Genomic DNA, 22,537 nt, shown 5'->3' with positions numbered 1-22,537 from the left:
GCTCATGGGAACCAGTCATTATTAAAGGAGTGAATCATTTTTTTTCTCAAAATACTCTGTTTAGGGTGGCCATGAATGAAAAGAGATCATTACTATTTCCTTTACTGGAGAGCAGAGTGGGAGAGGCTTTGGTCAGCAGGAGAACAGGGAAGAGCAGGTAGCAAGCCAGCAGCTTTGAGTAGTACCGATCTTTCTTAAATGAATCAAAGATATCAAGGCCTGAGGTCCAGAGTTTCGAGTTGTCCCAGTCACAAAGATTTCTCCATTCCTACACTCCTAAATCCCTAATGGATCTCTCTAAGGGTGTATCTACTCTTTTCAAAAGACACTACATATGTTGATGAAACAGTGTTACCTAAGTTTATAGGTTAACTGTGATACTTGATTATTCATGCTTTTACCTTCTGTTGAGTAAATGTTATTTGTCTTTTGATCAGTACGTTATATGCGTATTCCTGTTTTTACAATAACTGTTAAGTAAATGTTTTATGTTTAGGAGTTAACAGTTGTATGACAATTGATTTCATAAAAATGGGAAGTTCACTGGTAGGGGCTCATGAGCTATCATAGTGAGTATTAGTAAGGGTTACTCCTAGGACCTTGAGAGAGACAGAATCCTGAGCTATAGTAACATAGTAACAGTGACTCCACCTAGCTGACAACTCACTTCCCAATTACAAATTCACTCTGAAGTTATATGTTCAAAATATGTAAATTGTTCATATCTTGAATGTGTGCCTTTTTAAATTACATAACTGTCAAAAGTGGCTTTTACTTGTTTAGTAAGCAACTTTGCTCTGAGGATTCCATTGGCCTTCTGTAACACTCACTCATACATTTTTTATCTTTTGTCCTCCACTCATTTTCCTATTCTAAACAGTCTTAAGGGTCTGATACTGGAAATGTTATTGTTTGCTCGGCCATGGATTGTGATAGCACTGGGTTGCATGTCCCTCACAGCTCATGAAGCCCGTTGCTCTTTGGCAGCACTTTGCCGCCAGTGGTTTAACATCATCCCAGGGGCTCAGCCTCTTGAGGACTGTAAAGACGTCTTGTGGAATCAGAGTAGGCTAAATATTACTCCTAATGATGCTGCTTTTCCTATTAAGTTGTCGTTGGCTTTTCTATTCAGGCTATAACATCTGGAATCCCATCTAATATTGGATAAAAAAAATATGCTTCTCATGAAATTCACTGTTAAATTTAAAACTCGCTTATAATAAGGAATTTTGATGTTCAGTTGCTTCTGACTGCTTATGGCCCTATTTTAGAGATTTTCTTGGCAAAGATAATAGAGTGGCTTACCATTTTATTCTCCCCCCTTTTTTTGTGGCTGTTCCTGGCAAAGATACTGGAGTAGTATACCATTTTCTTCTCCTGCTCATTTTACAGATGAAGAAACTGAGTCTCAGAAAGGTCATGTGAGTTGCCCAGGGTTAGTAGTAAGACAGGATTTGAGAGCCAAGGTCTTGATTCCTGTGTCTGGTGTTCTTTATACTACACCAAACTGCCCCAGTTATTAAAATTAAGTTTAATAAAGACAGGACAGGGTAAGTAATGGGAATTTTACTGAATAGTGGAATTCAGAGTCAGAATTTAGAATCAAACCAGGCTCCATCATTTCTTTGCTATAGGACTGTGGCCAAATCAAACAACACTGTAGTTTTTCTATCTATAAAATGGGGGTGATGATACCACATTACTTAGTTTACCGGTTAGTTTCATAAAAAGTGCCCACCACTATAAATATATGAATTCAGATCGAGAATTCAAGAAGACTCATGGTGCCTTCTCAGTGTCCAGGACATTAATATCTTTAGAGTAAAATGGAAATTTTCTAATCTACTGTCCCAAGGGTACCCAGGGTGTTGCTAGTTTCCATTCTGGTTTGATTTTGTTTAAACAGTTTTTTGTGAACCTTATGAAAGAAGCAAACTCTTTTGAACAAAAAGCATTTTTAATTGTAACTTGGAAGGATCTTTCGGCAGAATTCTGCACCCAAATGTGATCCAGGCCTTGCTTTTGTCCCTCAGCCTCTGCCTTTGGCCTGGCTCTACTTGAATAGAACATCAGACTTGTTTCTAGCTGGCTTAGGAATCCATTCTTTGCTCCTTTTCTCAGTCTGCTCCTATGAGATGCCCATTTTCATCAAAGAGTAGTAGGAATAAAGAATGAAGTGGGAAGGCAAGGAAGATGAGCCTTTGCTGGGTCAAATTTTATCAGCCTTAGTCAACCTGATACCATGAACTGCTGTGACTACTTGACAAAGGTCAGTAGTAATCAAGAAGTCAGGATTTTTGGCTGAAAGGAATCATTGAGATCATTTAACAGGATTTAACCACCCTGACATTATAAACAAGTGACTAACTGAAGGTCATAGACCTGGTTAAGGATATGTCTGATCTAGGGCTCTCTACATTATGCTGTCATATTTTTGTCATTTTCAATGGCTTTTCCTGTCCACTTTTTTGCTATTGGGTAACTATAGAAGTTCTATGAGGTCAGTGGATGGTGGCATACCCATTTTACAGAAGTGAAAAGTGAGGCACAGAGGCATTCTTTATTATCTCGAGAGAACTGACTGGAGAACCTTGATATCTAACTCTCAGACCTCACTAAGGTTGAGTAGTAGAGAAATAAGATTCTTGGAGCATGTCAACCAGTTCCTACTTTATGTAATCAAAAGGTTCTTCTGTTACTTTTCATACTTTAGACCTTTGCATTGGCATAAGGCATAAATGTCATTTAGTCGTAATCTTACAGGATGATAACCTCTGTCTCTGACAACTGATGGATGCTTGTCTAGTCTGTTTGCTGCTAGTGAAGCCGAGTTTAGGTATTGAAGGAAAAATAGAAGATTATTAATTTAAAAAATATTTTTAAAAGGAAGCAATCCATTGGATTTTTTAAAAGCTCTCCATTTTTAATGAGCACTTTAAGTACCTATAAAATAGATGGCATTTAAAAACAATTTGAATATAGTAGCAATCTCATCTTTTACTAACTTTACAATAAATATAAGTGGACTAAGTAGTTTGGTTCACAACTGTACAAGAATCGTCTTAAAGACAAACAAGTTGTCTATGGTGAAAGTGGGGAGGAAAACTCTTAAGACAATATTTTATTTCATGTTTTTCTTACAAATGTTCTTTTGACTCTAGTCAAAACCAGTCAGTCCTAGACACTAAAGTTTCCACAATTCTACGAGAAAAGGAGGACACAAATGCTTCCTGAATTATGTTAAAGTATATTATATTCCAAAATATGCCCCATCTAAAAGTAATGAGAACTACTTGAGTCTTGGGCTTCTAATTTATTAGTCATTAATTTTTAAGATTTGAGAAATATCAATATATCACCCAAATAAGTTACTAACTCAGCTCCCCTAATTAACTCTTGGCTACCAATGATTCAATACCTTGAATCACCTGGAAAACTAGTTTCCATAAAAAAATCCAATCTTAGATATTAAGATTGTGTCTGACTTTGGAACCAGGTACCTCTGATTGATTTCTTTTTAAACATAGCCTCAATGTGAGGTACCTAGGATTACGAAACATCATCAGCACAACAGTAGCATCTTTCCTCTTAAAGTTTGGGTTTTTCCTAGTATTCCTGATTCATGGGTAAAACATACCAAGTCATTGCTTCTGCTATAAAGCCTTGGGCTCCCACATGTATGTGAATCACTGGACAGACATTTTAATATTTCCTCTGTTTTTCAATCTATATAATTCATATGCAACAATAGCTGAAGAACTTGTCATTCTAATCGGCATAGTGTTTCTTTAGCCTTTTGAGTAAGTTTTGATCCTGAAGGCTTAATCATAAAGAAAACAGAAACACCCCAGTCCGTTGACATTATGGTTCATGGAAAAGCTTTCAGAACAAGATGAAGAAAAAATGCCATACACTTGGAGTTGCTGGCTTCTCCAATCCATTGTTTCTGACAAGTTCTAGGTAGAGAGATAGCTTTGTGAAATGGATGGGGAGCTGACCTCAAATCAGGAAGACTTGGGTTTTAGGTCTGACTTCTGAAACATATGGGCTGGGTGATCCTGGTACAGTGTTCTAGGGCACTTTCTAGAATATAAACTGAAGAGAAGGTCCTGATGACCTGCATTAGCAGAGAAGTTTCCTTCCTTTACCAAAAACATCCCAGACTCTATCCCCTTTTCTTATCTATTAGGAATTTCTTTATTCATTCTTAGGATTCCTTGGGAGAAGGTACTATGAAAAGGACAAAGAGAAGAATGAGATTAAAAGAAGGGAAAGAAAAGATTGGGAGATTGGGGGTTTATGTGGAAGTTCCAATAATAAATTTCTGGAGGGGAAGTGTATTTTCTTGAATGCAAAAAGGGGAAAATTTGAATTAATGAAGGTAATCATGGTTCAGAAAATCAAGTAAATTCTGGCAATAAAATGACATTAGGAACTCCTAGGCCATCCAGAAGGTTTCACATACACAGAAATTCAAATTAACAACAAAACAGGGTTGTGGTTAGGCACCAGGGACATAAAGGCCAAAGTCCAACAGTGCTGACCCTGAGGAAGATTATATTCTATTGGATGATTTTGAGTGTTGGAAGAAATTATCTGGCCAAGGAAGGCTTTACATAGTAGAAAGAATGTTGGACTTGGAGTTCAGATACTTGGGTTTGATTTTAGACCTTTGCATTATATTAGTTGTAGCTTTAGGTGAGACTTTTTTGGGCTTCAATTTTCCCAATCTTTAAAATAGTAATAATTATAATACTCAGAGCCACACTGAACCAGCATGGATCAAACAGTTTCCTTCATGGATACCATCATTGAGGAATTCTGGGCTTCAACTCTGCCATATCAGCTGTCTCTGGGATTCATCTCCAAGTCTCATTAAAGTATAAGGCCTGGTTTTTACTACTGGACTGTCTTGGGAAATAGTCATCCTCAGTGAGATTATATTCCCATGATGATGCCATCTGACCCCCAAATGAATTTGCAACAGGTGCTGCTCTGACTTGTTGGAGCTCTTTGACTACCTATATGGTTATTGTTCTGTTCAAAAATCATGAACAACTCAACTCCAGAAAAGCATGGAAAGACTTGTAATGAAGTAATGCTGAGTGAAGTGATCAGAACATTCATTATACACATAAATGGCATCCTTTGAGATGGATCAATTATGATAGACAAAGCTCCTCTCTAGAGTTCAGTGATCAAAGAAAATCCCAAGAGACCTGTTATGGAAAATGACATCCACATCCAGAACCAAATAAACTATGGAATCTAATTGCAGAGCAATGCTTAGTCTGTTCACTTTTAAAATTTTCCTTTCAGTTTTTTCTTTCTTTCTCATGTTTTTTCTCTTTAGTTATAATTCATCATTCACAAGATAACTAATATGGAAATATGGTAAATATGGTTGTATATGTACAACTTACTTGTTTGTTCAAGGCCATGGGGAGTGGGGGGAGATAGGGTGTTATAAAAATGGGAAATTCAAAACCTTGCAAATGGATGAATCTGAAAACTACCTTTGCATGTAATTTTAAAAATTAAATAAAATAATGAACCAGAAAAATAGAAAGAATACCTCAGCTTCCAAGTTAGCATGAGAAGAGGGCTTTGAAATGAGACCAGATAAGTGAAAATTTCCCCCATTGTTGGCAAGAAAAGAGAGGCAGAGTGACTCACTGAAAGAGTACCGACCTGGAGGGTTTCAGAAAACCCCCCTCTGAGATTTACTTGCTATGTGAATTGGAGAAGTGCCTTAACCACTTCATCTAGAAAATGAAATGGAGGGGGTATGGTTTGCCAAATGACTGCTAAGATCCCTAGCATCTCAAGGTCTATGAGTTCATGAATATATGGGTCATACCTATTTTGTGTTGTTTTCATTACAGTATTCCAAACTTTTTGTAAAATTATATGACTGCAAATAAGCCTTCAAACAGAATAGGACATTGCATAACTGGCTGCCAAAGTTTGTTGGTTTCTATAAAACTTTTTTGTTTCTTTTTTTAGGAAATTCTTTCTAATTCAAAATGAAGTTTTTGACCCTCAGACCTGGCTTCTCCTACATGCTCCATGTTGTGGGTGAAAGGAATTCAAATTAGAGACTTAGCATATGGAATGGGCATACTTGTGGAGGGTGAGGGCTTTTGGGTTGACCTTGTTGCTGATTCCGTGGGCTGGATACTGGGCTTCGTGGATGTGGTTTCAAGTCCAATTTCTCAAGTTTGCCTTTTTCATTTGGTAACCTCTCTCTTAGCCATCACTCCCATAATGATGACAGGAATGTTTTATGGTCAGTGCTCTCTTTTCTGTCCTTGGAAATATTTTTGGTCTTCACAGGAAAATAGTAGCATAGGTTTAGGCTTGGAAGGGATTTTAGAGGTCATCTGGCCTGGTGCCCTCATTTTCTAGGTGAAGAAGAGGAGGCCTGGAGTATCTGCCTCAATAATTAACTGCAAGACATCATACAAAAGAAAGAAATGTCCATTCAAAATGCTCTATGAATGTGAAACATTTTAGTAGATTCATTACCTTTTTCCTTCCTCTATTTTGCCTATTTCTGTTTCTTAGATATATTAAAGGCTTCCATGAGTTTAATTATTATTTCTATGTAGATATCTCTAATCTCTAATCTTGCTTGTTTCTTTTGGAAAACAAATTCCTACATTAGTCCTTTCCAAAAAGGAAAGAAAGAAAGACAAGATAACAAGCATCAGTCTTTACTCTGAGTCCATCTGTCCTCTATCTGGAGATGGATATATATTCCATTATGAGTCCTTTGGAATTGTGGTAGATCATTGTATTGATCAGAGTTTCTAACTCTTTCAAAGTTGCTGTTACTATGTGTATCATTCTCCTGCTTCCACTCTCTTCTTTTGTATATGTTTCGTGTATATTTTTACTTATGTGGATATTTTCCTTTTGTTAAAATTCAAGCTTCATGAGATCAGAATCTTTTGTTTTTTGTAATCTTTATCTTCTAACACTGCCTGGAACATAGTAACCCTGGAATTAGAAATGCTTTTTGTTTTATTCAGTTGTTTCAGACTCTTCATGACCCTATTTAGGGTTTTCTTGGCAGAGCTCCTAGAATGGCTTATCATTTCCTTTTCCAATGAATTTGACAGATAAGGAAATTGAGGCAAATAGGGTTAAGTGCTATGCTTAGGATCACTCAACTAGTAAGTGTTTGAGACCAGATTTGAGCTCAGAAAGTGAAGTCTTCCTGATTCCATGCCCAACATTCTTTCCAGTGCACTACCATGCTAGTTGATTGATTAATTGGTTGTTCCTTATTCTTCCCTCTGGTGCTATAAAATGTAGATAATCTTTTTTCTAGATGATAAACTTCCTATATTTAGAGGTAGTGATTATGTCTGCTCCAACTCTTGGCCCTGATTAACACCCTCAATTCAGTCAACCTTTCATTATGTGAAATGGTTTTGCATTCCTTTACCATCCTCTATTGCCCCATCCTGGATGCATGACTGTAATGTGGGTTCCATTTTCTCAAGACCCCTTTGAAACATGGTTCTCACAACTGATCATATTGCTGCAGAGATTATCTGATTTGATCATAGTACCCTGGGGTTGTTTTTTCCTGTCTCCTGAAGGCTCCTATTAATAAAGCCTAAGATTGGGCTTGATAGCCTTGGCATATTGTTGATTCATCTTAGGGGTATAGTCATCTCAAATTCCTAGGTCATCCTCTCAGCAACTACAAGATAGCCGGTCCTATATCTATACTTAAGTACAAGACTTTATTCTTTCTTGATTTTAAAATAAATAAGTATTTTTATTGACTTAATTTTTTTATTTCCAGATTCTTTCCCTCCCTTTAGTCCTTTTACTACTACTACCACTACCACCACCACAATTAGGAAGACTTGTTCTACATGTGAAGATACACAAATTTTTTGTTGTTGTTCAGGCATTTCAGTTGTGTCTGACTTTTCCTGATCCCATTTGGGGCTTTTTTGACAAAAATACTGGATTGGTTTGCCATTACCTTCTCCAGCTCAGTTTACAGATGAGGAAACTGAGGCAAATAGGCTTGAATGACTTACCCAGGGATATGCAGCTAGTGTCTAGGCTAGATTTCAACTCAAGAAGATGAAACTTTGTGACTCTAGGCCCAGCACTCTATCTACTGCTCCAACTAGCTACCCCAAAACATGCAAAATATATTTTAATATTAGCCATGTTGTAAAAAAAAGAATTGCAAGAAAAATGAAGTTAAAATATATTCTTCCATCTACACTTAGAGTTTATCAGTTTTATCTCTGAATATGAATAGCATTTTTCATCCTGAAATTGTGGATCATTGTATTGATCAGAGTCACTAAGTTTTTCAAGGTTGACCATCATTAAAATATTGCTATTACTGTTTACAGTGTTCTCCTGGTTCTGCTCCCTTCTGTATCAATTCATATAAATCTTCTCAAGTATTTCTGAAAATATCCCCTTGTCATTTCTTATAGCATAAAAGTATTCTATCATAATCATATGCCATAACTTTTTCAGTCATTCCTCAAACAACAGACATCCCTTCCATTTCCAATTCTTTTTATCCCAGTTCAGCATTTATTTTCTTTCCTTCTCACCTTCCTCTTCACCTATTGAGAAATGTGAAAAATAAAACCATCATAATAAACATTCACATTCAAATAAAACAGACTCCCACATAGGCCATGTCTAAGACTGTATCTCATTTTTGTAGCTTGAGTATACTGCTGTCAAGACCCTTGGTAGTGTGCTTCATCAGGTGTTCTCTGGAATTATAGTTGGTCATTGTGTTATTAGTTAACAAGTCTTTAAATAATGTTCATATTTTATGGTGTTGTTATTATTTTATAAATTGTTCTCCTAAGTCTGCTCAGTTCTCTCTGTGCCAGTTCACTCAGATCTTTCCAGGTTTCCTTGACACTATATATTCCTAAATTCTTATGACACAATAGTATTCCAATAAATTCATATAGCATAATTAGTTCATCCTTTCCCCAAATAATGAGCATTCACTTAGTTTCTAGGTTTAGTAACTGCAAAAAGAAAACTATCAATATTTTGATATATGTGAGTTCTTTTTTCCTCTCCTTACTCTTATTGGAGTATAGACCTACTAGCACCTCTTGACTTTTAAATGCTTATAAGCCACATATTTAGTAGATATTTGCAGATTTTTGCCTAGATTGAAATGCTCATCACATCTATAGTTTAAACCTTTCTTTATCTTGCCAAGATCAGAGCACCATCTGTGTAACTTTGGGTCAAGCTTCCTCTCCCATTTTGCTGAGTTTCTCAAGGATTGCTGGTGCTCATTTAGCTATCCCACAAAGTTGTTTTAGTCTTTGGGAATGCAATTCTCAGCTTAGAGAGTGGGATTCATTCAAATCAGCTACATATGGTCTCCTGTTGACTCTCACCTACCTCAGATTTCAGTCCTTTTTCAATCTTATTACTACTTTGAATGCTATTTTCCCTGGTGGAGAAGATCAAAGGAGGAAATGGACAGCTCTGTCATCTATAAAGATTAGGTCACCTGCCCTGTTTTTCCTTGTTTACATGGCCCTTTTCACACATGTTTTTAATAATCATTTAAAAAACACTTTCATTTGATCTTCCTTTGCAGTCACATTTGTCTCTTTAGATGTTCTCTTTCCATTGCCAGCCATTTTCTTCTTTATTTTGTCAGAATTCCATATTTTAGAACTCCTTGTCCTTTTGTATATTTCTTTTTGATGTCTCAGAGGATATGCTTGATTTGTTGCTTATAAAAACTATGAAAAATCTGTGTTCTTCAAGCCTAGGGTTTATGTGTTTAGGATAGGCCCAGAATTTTTTCTCTCAGGTATCATAGATTTTTAGAGTCAATGACATCTCTCTTCCCCTCTTCCAGTTAGATTCACTTCACCACCCAGACCTATCTCTTCCAACTCTGAATCTCTGATCCTATTAGCTTAGGACAAGTCAGAAGAGCATTTTCCCTTGTTGTTTTACTTACTTAATAGAAGAGAGAAGTCAGACTTATATCAAGTGACCTGCTTTTGGCCAGATGGCTTTTAGATGTCTACAGAATTGAAGTTCTATTACTGATATATCTGGTGTCTCTTTTAGTTTGATGATCATTGGTCAGGCAGCATATAGTATACTATCTCAGTGGCATCATATCTTGATGTTTCTATCTCCTTCTGTACTTCCTCCTTCCCCCCTTCCTTCTTCCCTCTTTCCCTCTCTTCTTCCCTCCCTCCTATTTCTTCCTTCCTTCTAGTCTTCCTTCCTTTCTAAAATCTCCATATGTCATTGCTTCATCCCTCTCAGTTCTGAATTGATAGACAATAATGAGTTTAGCTCTTTCATCATTCCCTATAGAGGAATGTCAGTTTCACTTACCATCACTTTAACTTGCCAAACCAAAATATCCCCCTCCCCAAGGCACCACTCCGGTTCCCTAGAAGTGATATTTCCTTTACTACATTCAAAGCTCCTTGAGCACAGGGACAGTCTTGACTTTTTGTATTTCTAAGATTTAAAACAGTGATTGACATATAGTATGAATGTAATACATTCTTTAAAAAATATCTTACTTTCTCAATGAGGAAGACTGGGTTGGGTGGAAGGAGAGAATTAGGAACTCAGGGTTTTAAAAGTGAATACTGGGGCAGCTAGGTGGTGCAGTGGATAGGGCTCTGGCCCTGGAGACAGGAGGACCTTATGTTCAAATCCAGCCTCAAGCACTTATTAATTGCCTAGATGTGTGACCTTGGGCAAGTCACTTAACCTCATTGCCATAAATAAATTTTTTAAAAAAGTGAATGCTGAAACTTTTTTTTTGCATATAACCAGGAAAAATAAAATAAAATAAAAACTTAAAAAAACATTAATTAATTCATTTCCATGCACATGTATCTTTTCTTTTTTTTTTTTTAGGGTTTTTTTTTGCAAGGCAAACAGGGTTAAGTGGCTTGCCCAAGGCCACACAGCTAGGCAATTATTAAGTGCCTGAGACCGGATTTGAACCCAGGTACTCCTGACTCCAATGCCAGTGCTTTATCCACTACGCCACCTAGCCACCCCATCTTTTCTTGATATACTGTACTCCTTTGTTATCCCTTCAATTTCTTTCAGATGTTCTAGCCCAAACTTTTTTCTGGTGGTAAAGCATTGGAAACTGTTGGGATGTCCATCATTTGGTCAATGGCTGAACAAGCTGTGATGATAGAATATCATGAAAAACTACTATACTAAAAGAAATGATGAAGGGGATATTGCAGAAAAACAAGGGAAGACTTGTGTGAATTAATGCAAAGTGAAATGAGCAAAACCAATAACAACAGTATTGTAAAGATTATTAATTGTGAAAGACTTTGTAACTCTCATCATCACAGTGAAACCAACCTCAATTCCCAATTCATGATACAAAATTCTAGCAACTCCCAGATAAAGAACTAATGAACTTAGTGTTGATTGAAGCATGTTTCTGTATACAAACACATACACACACATACATATATATGTAGTCAGACAATGACTAGTGCAGGAACTTGCTTTGATTTTATATATTTGTGATGGATTTCTTTTTCTTTCTCAATGAATGGGATGGTAGAGCTGGGAATGAGAGAATTTGGAACTGAAAATAAAAATGAAACTGAATTTTTTAAAAGTCTGACATATTATGAGCTAAAATTTGATTTTTGGAAAGGAACAAAAGGCATTCTGACCCAAGGTAGATCCTCAATCCAAGTGAAAAATGAGCTATGACTGTTAATTAAGAATGTTCTTTTATGTCTTGTAAATTGGCTCTGATATAAACAAAAAAAGGGGGGGGGAAGCTGAGCAAAGGCATTTTTAATGGGAAATGTGTTCATAATTACTTTGAAGGGAGAAAACTCACAAGTCCTGGTTATTTAAGAAATTAACCTTGATTCATTTCCTCACCTTATTGTGTCTGATTGCTTGACAGGAGTATATCAGACACATAAGTAGTTATTGCATGTATATTTTTCTTCATTTGCCATTCTGTTCCTTATGATGTTCTCACCTCCCTTCACCCCACTTTCTATGCCCTAACAGATAATCTAAAACAGCAGACATCTTTTAGAGAAGTTATTGATATTTCATTTTGGAATAAATCCTTAGGCTTAGCCCTACTGGATTTGCCTTGTTAATCACATTTTCCTTGGGTTAATATTAAAATTCCATTTTTATTCCATGAACAAAAACCAAATGATTGTAGAAGAGGCAGCCTAGGTTATAATTCTGGGTTATAATTAAATAATCTTTGTATAGGTAATTGAGAATTAATATCTCTGAAATGCTAATTGAAGCAAATATGCATTCCTTTCTACATTTGAGAACTCCCTTGAGTTATACTGGTAGCTCTACCCTCCCCACCCCTTTTTAATATCCATGGCTTTGTTTTCAGTGTTTCACCCACAGTCAGTTCTTAATAAATACTTGTGGACCGATTGATTTTTTCCTGGTAATTCAATATTTAGGTGTCTATTCTCTGATCAGTTTTCATAAAGGTGAATTAAGTTCTCTCTCCTCTCTGGAAATATTGAATTATTATTATTATTATTTTTTTATTATTCCATTCTGCAGAGAAATGGTCAACGCATGGTTTGCTGAGAGAATTCATCCTATCCAAGTCTGTAAGGAAGGAGTCAGAGGTCACCCAGAGTCCTGCTCCTGTCCTGCACAACCGAATTCCCGTTCTGAGACCACTGCCCCTGGTACCCCCACCAGGAAGATCTCAGCCTCCGAGTTTGACCGACCACTCCGGCCCATTGTGGTCAAAGACGCTGAAGGAACTGTGAGCTTCCTCTGTGACTCAGAAAAGAAGGAACAGATGCCTCTTCAGCCCCCCAGGTTTGGTGCTGATACAGGAGATCAATGCTCAAGGCTCTTGGAGCTTGTGAAAGATATTTCTAGCCATTTGGATGTCACAGCTCTTTGTCACAAAATCTTCTTACATATCCATGGGCTCATCTCTGCTGATCGCTATTCTCTTTTCCTGGTCTGTGAGGACAGCTCCAATGACAAATTCCTCATCAGTCGCCTGTTTGACGTTGCAGAAGGCTCCACCCTGGAAGAAGCTTCCAATAACTGTATCCGCTTGGAATGGAACAAGGGAATTGTGGGTCATGTGGCGGCTCTGGGGCAGCCCTTGAACATCAAAGATGCTTATGAGGTAATGAGGGTCTGCCCAGGTTGGGTAGGGGACATGGGGAAATTGTCCTGGATTCCATTTGATTCAACAAATATTTTATAGCCCCTACCCTAGTGAAGGTTCTATCCTAGGCATCAACAAGTAAAAGACAACTTTGCATTACTAGGGAAACAGAATATGTGTACAAATAAATACAGTAAAAGAAAAATGGAGGAGGAAGTAAGTTCTAAGAACTGAGGGAAACAGGGAAGGATTTGTGGAAGAGTTGGCAACTGCATTGAGCTTTGAAGGAAGACAAAGCCTCTGAGAGGCAAAGATAAGGAGGGAATATATTTCTAAGCCTGGGGAGTAGCTTCTGCAAATGGACGGGGGTGAGAAATTGAGGATTGAATTAATGAAACAGTTAGACTGATAGGACTATTTAAATATGAAAAGGAAGAATAATTAACTGAGATACAATAATAATAATATTCCTGTTTCAGTTCCTGCTTGGCTTTCCACCAAGCACTTTCTTCTTCATTAGAGCTAATAGTCAATGACTGAAAACCTTCCGTTTTTTAATAGAATGTTATCCTCTCAGTGTTCTCCATGGCTTGATACATGGAGTGGGGGCAGGGATCAACTAATCAAAAGAAGGGAAGGTGAGTCACATCCCAATCTTCCTCAACATGATCAGTTGAGTTGTTTGTCTCCAACACAACTGCATCTCCCCTCAACCCTTACATCTCCTAGTTTCTTTGCTTCAAGAGGAACAGCTTTGTCCCTAGTGCAGTGAACATCTAAGTAACATTCCTACTCCCCTCATGCATTATTAAGTGGAGAGAGACACTAATAAGTACAGATGGCTTGTGATCTACAGGACTGATCTCATTATGGTTTATCTTTTTCTCCAAATACTAGTATTCCAAACCTGCATATTACAATTAATGTCTCTAGCCTTCAAGCAACCAGATTCCCAGTTCTTCCTTTCCAACAGAACCAGTTGCCAAATCTTAGTATTTTGAGGCCTGCACAGCATCTCTCATATCTGTTCCCTTGTTTCTACTCACATATCCCTCACCCTGAATATGTCTCTCTGCCTCCAATCTCCCTATCTTTGATTTATTTTCCATATAATTGTAAGTGATTTGTCCAAAGGACAGGTCTGATATTGCTACTCCCATACTCAATAAACTTTTGTAGCTCCTTATTAATTATGTTACTTATCTTTTTTTTAATACCCTTGTTTGTCTAAGTTTTGTGACATATACAATTACTAACACAAGTCAATATAAATAATTACAAATAAGTAATTATACACATATTGGAATTGAGTGCTCAAAGATTTTTTAGTGATTGAGTGTACTGTTGGGAAAAGTTTGGAGACCATTGGTGGGGCAATCATTCAATTAAGTGTCAGTGTCCAAGGGAGCTGGAATAGACATGTTGGTGATCACTAAAAGATGTGATCTTAGGATCTTAGGAAAGATGCAGAGAAAGAGTATGAATCATTTCAAGGGCAATTTGTTGTGAAATCATGACAGTGTACCCAAAATTGTCCTCACTGGCTCCTTTGGATCATGTGGTTTGCTCTCTGGATCCTCATCTCCCTTTAGCACATTTTGTAGCAAAGACTTTGGGCTCTAACTGTGATGAGACTTTAGGTAATTGGGAAAAGAGTCCTGACTTTGGAGTCAAAGGACCTGCATTCGAATTTTGGTCCTGTGACTTAACTACCTCTTTTCACCATGGTCAGGTCACTTCAATGACCTCAGTTTTTTCACAAATAAAATCATGATACTGCAAAATGTTACTAAGCTGAGTATAACTTTCTCAGGTATATACATTCTGACCCAGAGATATAACTACCAGATACAGACACCAAAGAGAACAAAATAAAGAGAAAAGTGACCTACATGTCACATATATATATATATATATATATATATATATATACATATATATGTATATATATATATATAATACCCTGACATACACACACATAAATAATTAAACATACAGACATAAACACACATATACACATATAGTATATGAACATATATAGTATATATTCATGTGTGTGTGTGTGTGTGTGTGATATACACACATACTTTTATAGTAACTAAAAAGGAAAAACTAAGGAACTATCTTCATATTTGGTAACTGCTAAATAAATTGTCACGTATAAATGTAATGAAATACCTTCATACTATAAGAAGTGCTGAAGGGTGTCAGAGAAACCTGGCAAGAGCTGTATGAGCTGATGAAAAGTGAAGTGAGCAGAACTAAGGAAACAGTATACACAATGATAGTAACATTGTAATAACTGTCAAGTGTGAAAGACTCAAGAACTCTCATCAATGCAATGATGAACCCTGGGTCCAAAATTTTGAAGAGCATAGCCCTCACCCCCATCAGAAAGGGAATGAGGTAAAATGCAGACACAAAGAGACCTTTTTGTTCATGACCATGAGACCTTTGTTTTGCTGAACTCTAAAAGTTAATGCTAATCATTTTTTTCTTTCTTTTTTTGGTTCAATGGGAGAAGTTCCTGAGAGGGACATAGGAAAAGTGAATATGTAAACAAATATATTTTTAAACATAACAGGATGAATCCTGGAAGCTTTTCCCGCTCTAAATTTTGTGATTCTATGATTTGTTTTTTCAGTAAATCCAACCTACCAGGGAAAAAAGGAAGCAAGCAGAGAATTAGGGTTAGAGGATCAAGGGGATATAACACCACAGATTTATAACCAGGAGGGACATTAGAGGTAATCAAGTCTAACCCCCTCTGAGACCCAGTGATTTGACTTGCGAGGTGTTACACAGTTAGAAAATGTCTGGGGCAGGAGAGAATCCAGATCTTCCTGACTTTAGACCCAGTGCTCGATCATTTTTGCCAGGGGTTCTAAATATCTCTGATGTCATGGACCTCTTTGGTAGTCTGATAAAACCCTTGGTACTCTTTTTCAGAATAATGTTTTTATTTATTTTAAGTGGCTTGCCTAAGGCCACACAGCTAGGTAATTATTATGTGTCTGAGGCTGGATTTGAACTCGGGTACTCCTGACTCCAGGGCCGGTGCTCTATCCACTGTGCCACCTAGCTGCCCCAGAATAATGTTTTTAAATGATGGTTTTATTTTTTTTAAATAGTGCCTAATCTTTTGCATGATACTTTACAAATATTATCTCATTTAATCCCTACAACAAACTTGGCTGATCAGTGTTACTATGATCCCTATTTTACAGATAAGGAAACTGAGATAGTGGTTTATTATCTTGTTTAGGATTGCACAGCTAATAAAGAGATTGTGGCTGTATTAGAACTCATTTATCTGAGTTCAAGTCCAGTACTCTATTCACTGTACCAATTAACTCCCTCTAAATTTTAAAATGAATTAAATAAAATATATAGGATTACCTCTCAAAAATTTTCTCCCCCATTAAAATATAAGCTTCCTAATAGCATTTCATTGTATTATTCTCAGCAGTTGGTATGATACCCTGTACATTTATACACAATAAATGTTTGTTGATTAACAAGGAAAACAAGCATATTGTAATCCAAATTCAAATCTGGCTTTAGACACTTTATACTTACTTAGTTGTGTGAGCTTGGACAAATCATTAAAGATTAAGATTCACTGTGACTGTGCTGCTTGTACAAGTGATCCTATTCATCATGGGACCTTGATGATAATGAGTTTGTATTAAGGGATGTGAAATGGGCCCTTCTACCAGGGGATTGTTTGGACTAGCTTCTTGCTCTATGGACGCCAGTATGCCACTGAGGTGATTGGCTGACTAGATGTGCTACTGGATTTCTGGCTTTGAAATCTTCAATCCTTTTTTTAAAATAATTTTTTAATTTGCATTTTTATTTATTCACAGATTACTAAAATAGTCTTGTTGTAAGAGTAAGAAATCCTCATTCCTTATCTCTTTGCATGTAATTAGTATATTGTTTACCTTGTAGGGTTAGAGAATGACTTTTACTCTGCCTACAAGGGAAAATAGCTGCACAAAGGGCTTCTAACCCTGACACAGATTTCTGTAGAGAGCTAAATTCCTTGGAATTGACCATTTGTTGGAGTAAACCATTTTTGAATCATTACCACCTCACACCTTCTAGCCAAGATTGTTAGAGTCAATTAAAAAAAAATTATAAGGGCAGCTAGGTGGTATAATGGTTAGAGCACCGGTCTTGGAGTCAGGAGGACCCGAGTTCAAATCCAGTCTTAGACACTTAATACTTACTTAGCTGTGTGACCTTGGACAAGTCACTTAACCCCATTGCCTTGCCAAAAAAATTTTATAGTAGAAAGTATTCCCCTTCCTCACTTAGAAATAATAACAATAGCAACAACAATAATTGATAATAATAGTAGTGATAACTAACATTTATAGAGCATATGGTTTGCTAAATAATATTTATAAATATTATAATATATAAATATTATAAATATCATTTGATCTTCAACATCCCTCAGAATTAACAATCTGATTTTTAATTCCATTTTACAGAGGTAACTAGACTCAGAGATGTTACAAGACTCACCTAGGGTCATATAATTAGAACATATCTGAGTCTGGATTTGAATTAAGATCCTTATGAATCAAAGTCCAGCACTCTACATTGTGCCAAGGAACTGTAACATCAATGAAATACAACAATGGAAAGTATTTTGGCCCATGCAGAAACCATTGAATTTGCAGTGCCTATAGGTTCAGTATTTATCTCTTTGGGATGATGATATGAACATTGGCTTTTGATCTGTTGTATATTGAGGACATACTATGTGTAAAGCACTGCACTCTGAGGAAAATACCAAGATTTGAGTGACATGGGCTCCACCCGCAAGGAGCTTACAATCTAATAGGAAAAAATAGGAGGGATTACACTTCAGAGTTTTAGAAACTCAATCTCTCAAAAGAAAAATCAGCACACTTTATTCATCTTGCATTCTTGTTGAGTAGTTTATGGGACTAGAAAGTTAAGTGACTTGTCCAGGATCACATAGCCAGGATAGTTTAGAGATGGGGCTCAAACTCAGGTCTTCCTGTTTTGTAGATTATCTACTACAATGTATTACCTCCCTATGATATCCTTGCAAATAATCATAATATGGAGTAGAATTTAAAAGTAGCTAAGAGATACCAGATACTCCAATAGCACACAGGCTGGAGAGGGCACATCTGGTTGGCTAGTTTAGAGAAAAGGTTCCAAGAAGAAGGATTTTTTAATTTGGGTTTTGAAGAATGGGTAGAATTTTCAGTAGAAAAAGTAGAGGAGGAAAAGGATAGTTAACATTTAGATTACACAAATGGCATGAAGGATGGTTGCCATGAGGGAAAGAGCTGTCATTCTAGAGAAGAATGGAGTAGTATCAAATGAGTCTGGAGAACTAAGTTGGGACCAGGGTGTTAAATACCAACTTTAGGAGTTTGTTTTTTTGAAATTTTTTTTGAAAGTTTTTGAGTTGATTGGGGGGGGGGTGTGCAACCTGCCTGCTCTGATGGAGGAAGGTAAATCTGGCAGCTCTGTGTAGGATGGCATGATAATTGGAATTAGGGTGGAGACTATGAGATTGAAATGGAGGGAGTAAACTTTGGAGGTCAAAGAGAAAGTACTTAGATACTAAAGAAATGAATGAAGGAAGATCTAGATCAAAATAAATATGGTGAACTCTAATTAGGAATATATTGGCATTGGGATTGCTTCTTTTTAAATTAATTTTTATTAAAGATATTATTTGAATTTTACAATTTTCCCCCAATCTTGCTCCCCCCCCACATGAAAAGCACTCTGTCAGTCTTTACTTTGTTTCCATGTTGTACCTTGATCCAAATTGAGTGTGATGAGAGAGAAATTGGATGGCTTCTTGTAGGAAATAGAATATGCATGAATGAATGAATTAATTAAAAAACATTTATTAAATGTTTACTTTGTAGGTATTTACTATGGTATTAAATTCTAAAGATATAATTACAAGAATAAGGCCAGTCCCTGAATTCAAGCATTTTAATGGGGGAAACAACACATAGAGGACAGTAGTAACCATGAAGAGGCACTTTGGTCTGGTTGGTCAATCACTAAAGATTTGCCAGACACTGTACTAGTCAATGGTTATACAAAATGAAACAAAAGGCAGTCCTTGCCCTCAAAGAGCTCCCAATCTAATTGGGGAGCCAAGAAACATAGAGATATGAATAAATAAGCTATATGAATTATAAATAGGAAATATTGAGAGAAAGGTAGTAGAAGAACCAGGAGAAAGGGTGGCTAGAAAACCTAAAGAGAAGAGAGTATCAATTAGAAGAGTGATCAGCAGAGTCTAAGACTGAAGAAAAGTCATGGACACTCAAGAATTGTGAAAAGACCATTTTCCAAGAGATCAGTAGTTACTTTGGAGAGAACAGTTTGGGTGGAAGAATGAGGTGAGAAGCCAGACCAGAGAGCCTGAGAAGAAAGTGAGGGCAAAGACACAGAGTTGATGAAGTCACAGGAATAGTGAGGAGAGCCAGCAGGGAGGCAGATTTACACACCCAATCCAGGAACTGTGACAAGGGTCATTTGGTTCAGAGTCCCCAAAGTGGGGGAGGAGAGACAGAGGAGAGATGCAGAAAGGAAAGCATAGGAGAAGGGGGCACGGAGAGAAGGGATCTGGAGTGCAGGGCATGAAGGGAAGCATCACTGGACCTTTACTGAAACTGTAGTCTTGACAAGGGAGGTGCCAAGCAGGACAGTGTTTTCAGAAGTCACTGTTGAAATGACAACTACTTTTTTGTTATAGAGGAAGGATCATTTCATGGATGGAGGAATTATATCTTCCCCCCCAAAGTTCATCTATTTTATTTTTTAACATTCATTCATATGCATATGTGTATTTTTAAGTTACAAAATTTCCTTCCACCCTCATTCCCATCTCCCTCCTTTCAGTGGTGAAGTCAGGTTAACATTGTACTTTCAGATTTATGTTAAGCAAGTTTACAGGTTAGCTATTTTTGTTCTGAGGAATTAGGAGTAAGGAAAAGAAATGAATCAGATATTTTTTTAAAAAGTGAATGTAGCGTTCATCAGATTCTGAAGGGTTTTTTTGTTTTGTTTTGTTTTGTTTTGTTTTGTTTTTCTTCCTCTGGGTAGGAATAATATTGTCCGTTACCAGTCTAATATGGTTGTCCTAGCTCTGATCTGCTGAGGGGAGCTGCATCTATCAAAGTTGATCATCTCACAATGTTGTTGTTAATGTCCATTGTTCTCTTAGTTCTGCTTCCTTCATTCAGCATCGGATCCTGTAACTTATCCATGCTTCTCTAGAGTTCAATGGTTTCTTATAGAACATATATATTCATGTACTCTAATGTGTTTAACCATTCCCCAATTGATGGGCATCCCCTCAATTTCCAATTCTTTGCCATGGCAAAAAGAGTGCTTTGAATATTTTGGAACATGTGGGACTTTTCTCATTTTTTATGATTTCTTCTGAATATAGGCCTAGAACTGGAATTGCTGGGTCAAAAGGTATGAAAAGTTTTATTGCTCTTTGGGCATAGTTCTATATTGTTCTCTAGAATGTTTGGATCCATTTACAGCTCCATCAGCAATGCATGAATGTCCCAATCCTCCCACAACCTCTCCAACATTGATCATTTTCTCTTTTTTTTTTCATCTTAGTCAATCTGATAGGTGTGAGGTGATAGATACCTCACAGTTGTTTTAATTTGCATTTCTTTAATCAATAATGATTTGGAGCACTTTTTCATATGATTATATATAGCTGTAATTTCCTCTTTTGAAAACTATTCATACCCTTCGACCATTTATCAATTGGAGAATGACTTGCAAGCTTATAAAATTTGATGCAGTTCTCTATATATTTTAGAAATGAGAGTTCATTCAGAACTATTAGTTGTGAAAATTGTTTCCCACCTTTCTGCTTTCCTTCTAATTTTAGCAGCATTGATTTTATTAGTGCAAAACTTTTTAATTTAAAATAGTCAAAACCATTCATTTTGCAGTTTATAATGTGCTCTAATTCTTATTTGATCATAAATTTGTCCCCTTTCCATAGATCTGATAGATAATTTCTTGGCCTATTAATTTATCTATGGTGATGCCCTTTATGTCTAAATCTTGTACCCATTTTGATCTTACTTTGGTATAGGGTATGAGATGCCTATATTTTGCCATACTGTTTTTCAGTTTTCCCACAATTTCTGTCAAATAGTGAGTTCTTATGCCAGAAGCTGTCTTCGGGTTTGTCAAACAGTAGATTACTGTAATCATTTACTACTGTTTCTTTTGAACCTATCCTAATGCACTGAGCCATTACTCTGTTTCTTAACTAGGCCCAGGCAGTTTTGATGACTGACTCTTTATAGTATAGTTTTAGATCTGATAGAGTTAGGCCATCTTCCTTTACATTTTTTCCATCAGTTCCCTTGCTATTCTTGACCTTTTGCTGCTCTAGTTGAATTTTCTTACTATTTTTTCTAGCTTGGTAAAATAATTCTTTGGTAGTTTGATTGATATGGCACTGAATATGTAATTTAATTTGGGTAGAATTGTCATTTTTATTTTATTTGCTTGCTTAACCATGAGCAATTGACATTTTTTCAATTATTTAGTTCTGACTTTATTTGGGTGAGAAGTGGCTTTATAATTTTGTTCATACAGTTTCTGGGTTTGTCTTGGGAGGTAGATTCCCAAGTATTTAATATTTACTACAGGTACTTTAAATGGAATTTCTCTTTCTATCTATACATAGAAATGCTGATGATTTATGCAGGTTTATTTTATATCCTATTACTTTACTGAATTTGTTAATTGTTTCAAGTAGTATTTTAGATGATTTTCTCAAATTCTCTAAGTATACCATCATATCATGTGCAAAGAGTCAAAGTTTTGCTTCCTCATTGCCAATTCCAATTCCTTCAATTTTTTTTCTTCTCTTATTGCTGAAGCTAACATATCTAATACTGCATCGAATAGTAATGGTGATAATGGGCATCCTTGTTTCATCTCAATCTCATTGGGAATGTTCCAAGTTTATCTCCATTACATATAATTAAATTAAAAAGTTTTTGCACTAATAAAATCAATGCTGCCAAAATTAGAAGGAAAGCAGGAAGCTGGGAAACAGTCTTCACAATTAGGAGTTCTGATAAGGTCTCATTTCTCAAATATATAGATAACTGTGCATCGAATTTACAAGATTGCAAGTACTTATTTTAAGGAAAACTTCATTTATTCCTAAACTTTCTAGTGTTTTTTTAAGGTTTTTGCAAGGCAAATGGGGCTAAGTGACTTGCCCAAGGCCACACAGCTAGGTAATTATTAAGTGTCTGAGACCGAATTTGAACTCAGCTCCTCCTGACTCCAGGGCCGGTG

General features: G+C 36.5%; 1 protein-coding gene across 6 annotated transcripts in view; it reads left to right on the top strand.

Annotated features, from left to right (window-relative positions):
* PDE5A (phosphodiesterase 5A) overlaps nt 1–22,537 on the top strand; it is a 181,075-nt gene that overhangs the window by 21,798 nt on the left and 136,740 nt on the right. For all 6 annotated transcript variants that reach the window (XM_074228323.1, XM_074228322.1, XM_074228327.1 and 3 more), the window contains exon 2: nt 12,598–13,186. In XM_074228323.1, coding sequence (XP_074084424.1) covers nt 12,598–13,186 — 589 coding nt within the window. The remainder of the gene's footprint in view (nt 1–12,597; nt 13,187–22,537) is intronic.

The sequence above is a fragment of the Macrotis lagotis genome, chromosome 3, assembly GCF_037893015.1.
Source record: "Macrotis lagotis isolate mMagLag1 chromosome 3, bilby.v1.9.chrom.fasta, whole genome shotgun sequence".
NCBI classification, from domain to species: Eukaryota; Metazoa; Chordata; class Mammalia; order Peramelemorphia; family Peramelidae; genus Macrotis; species Macrotis lagotis.
Note: the sequence above shows the minus strand (reverse complement) of the source record. Positions and strands in the feature narration are given on the sequence as shown.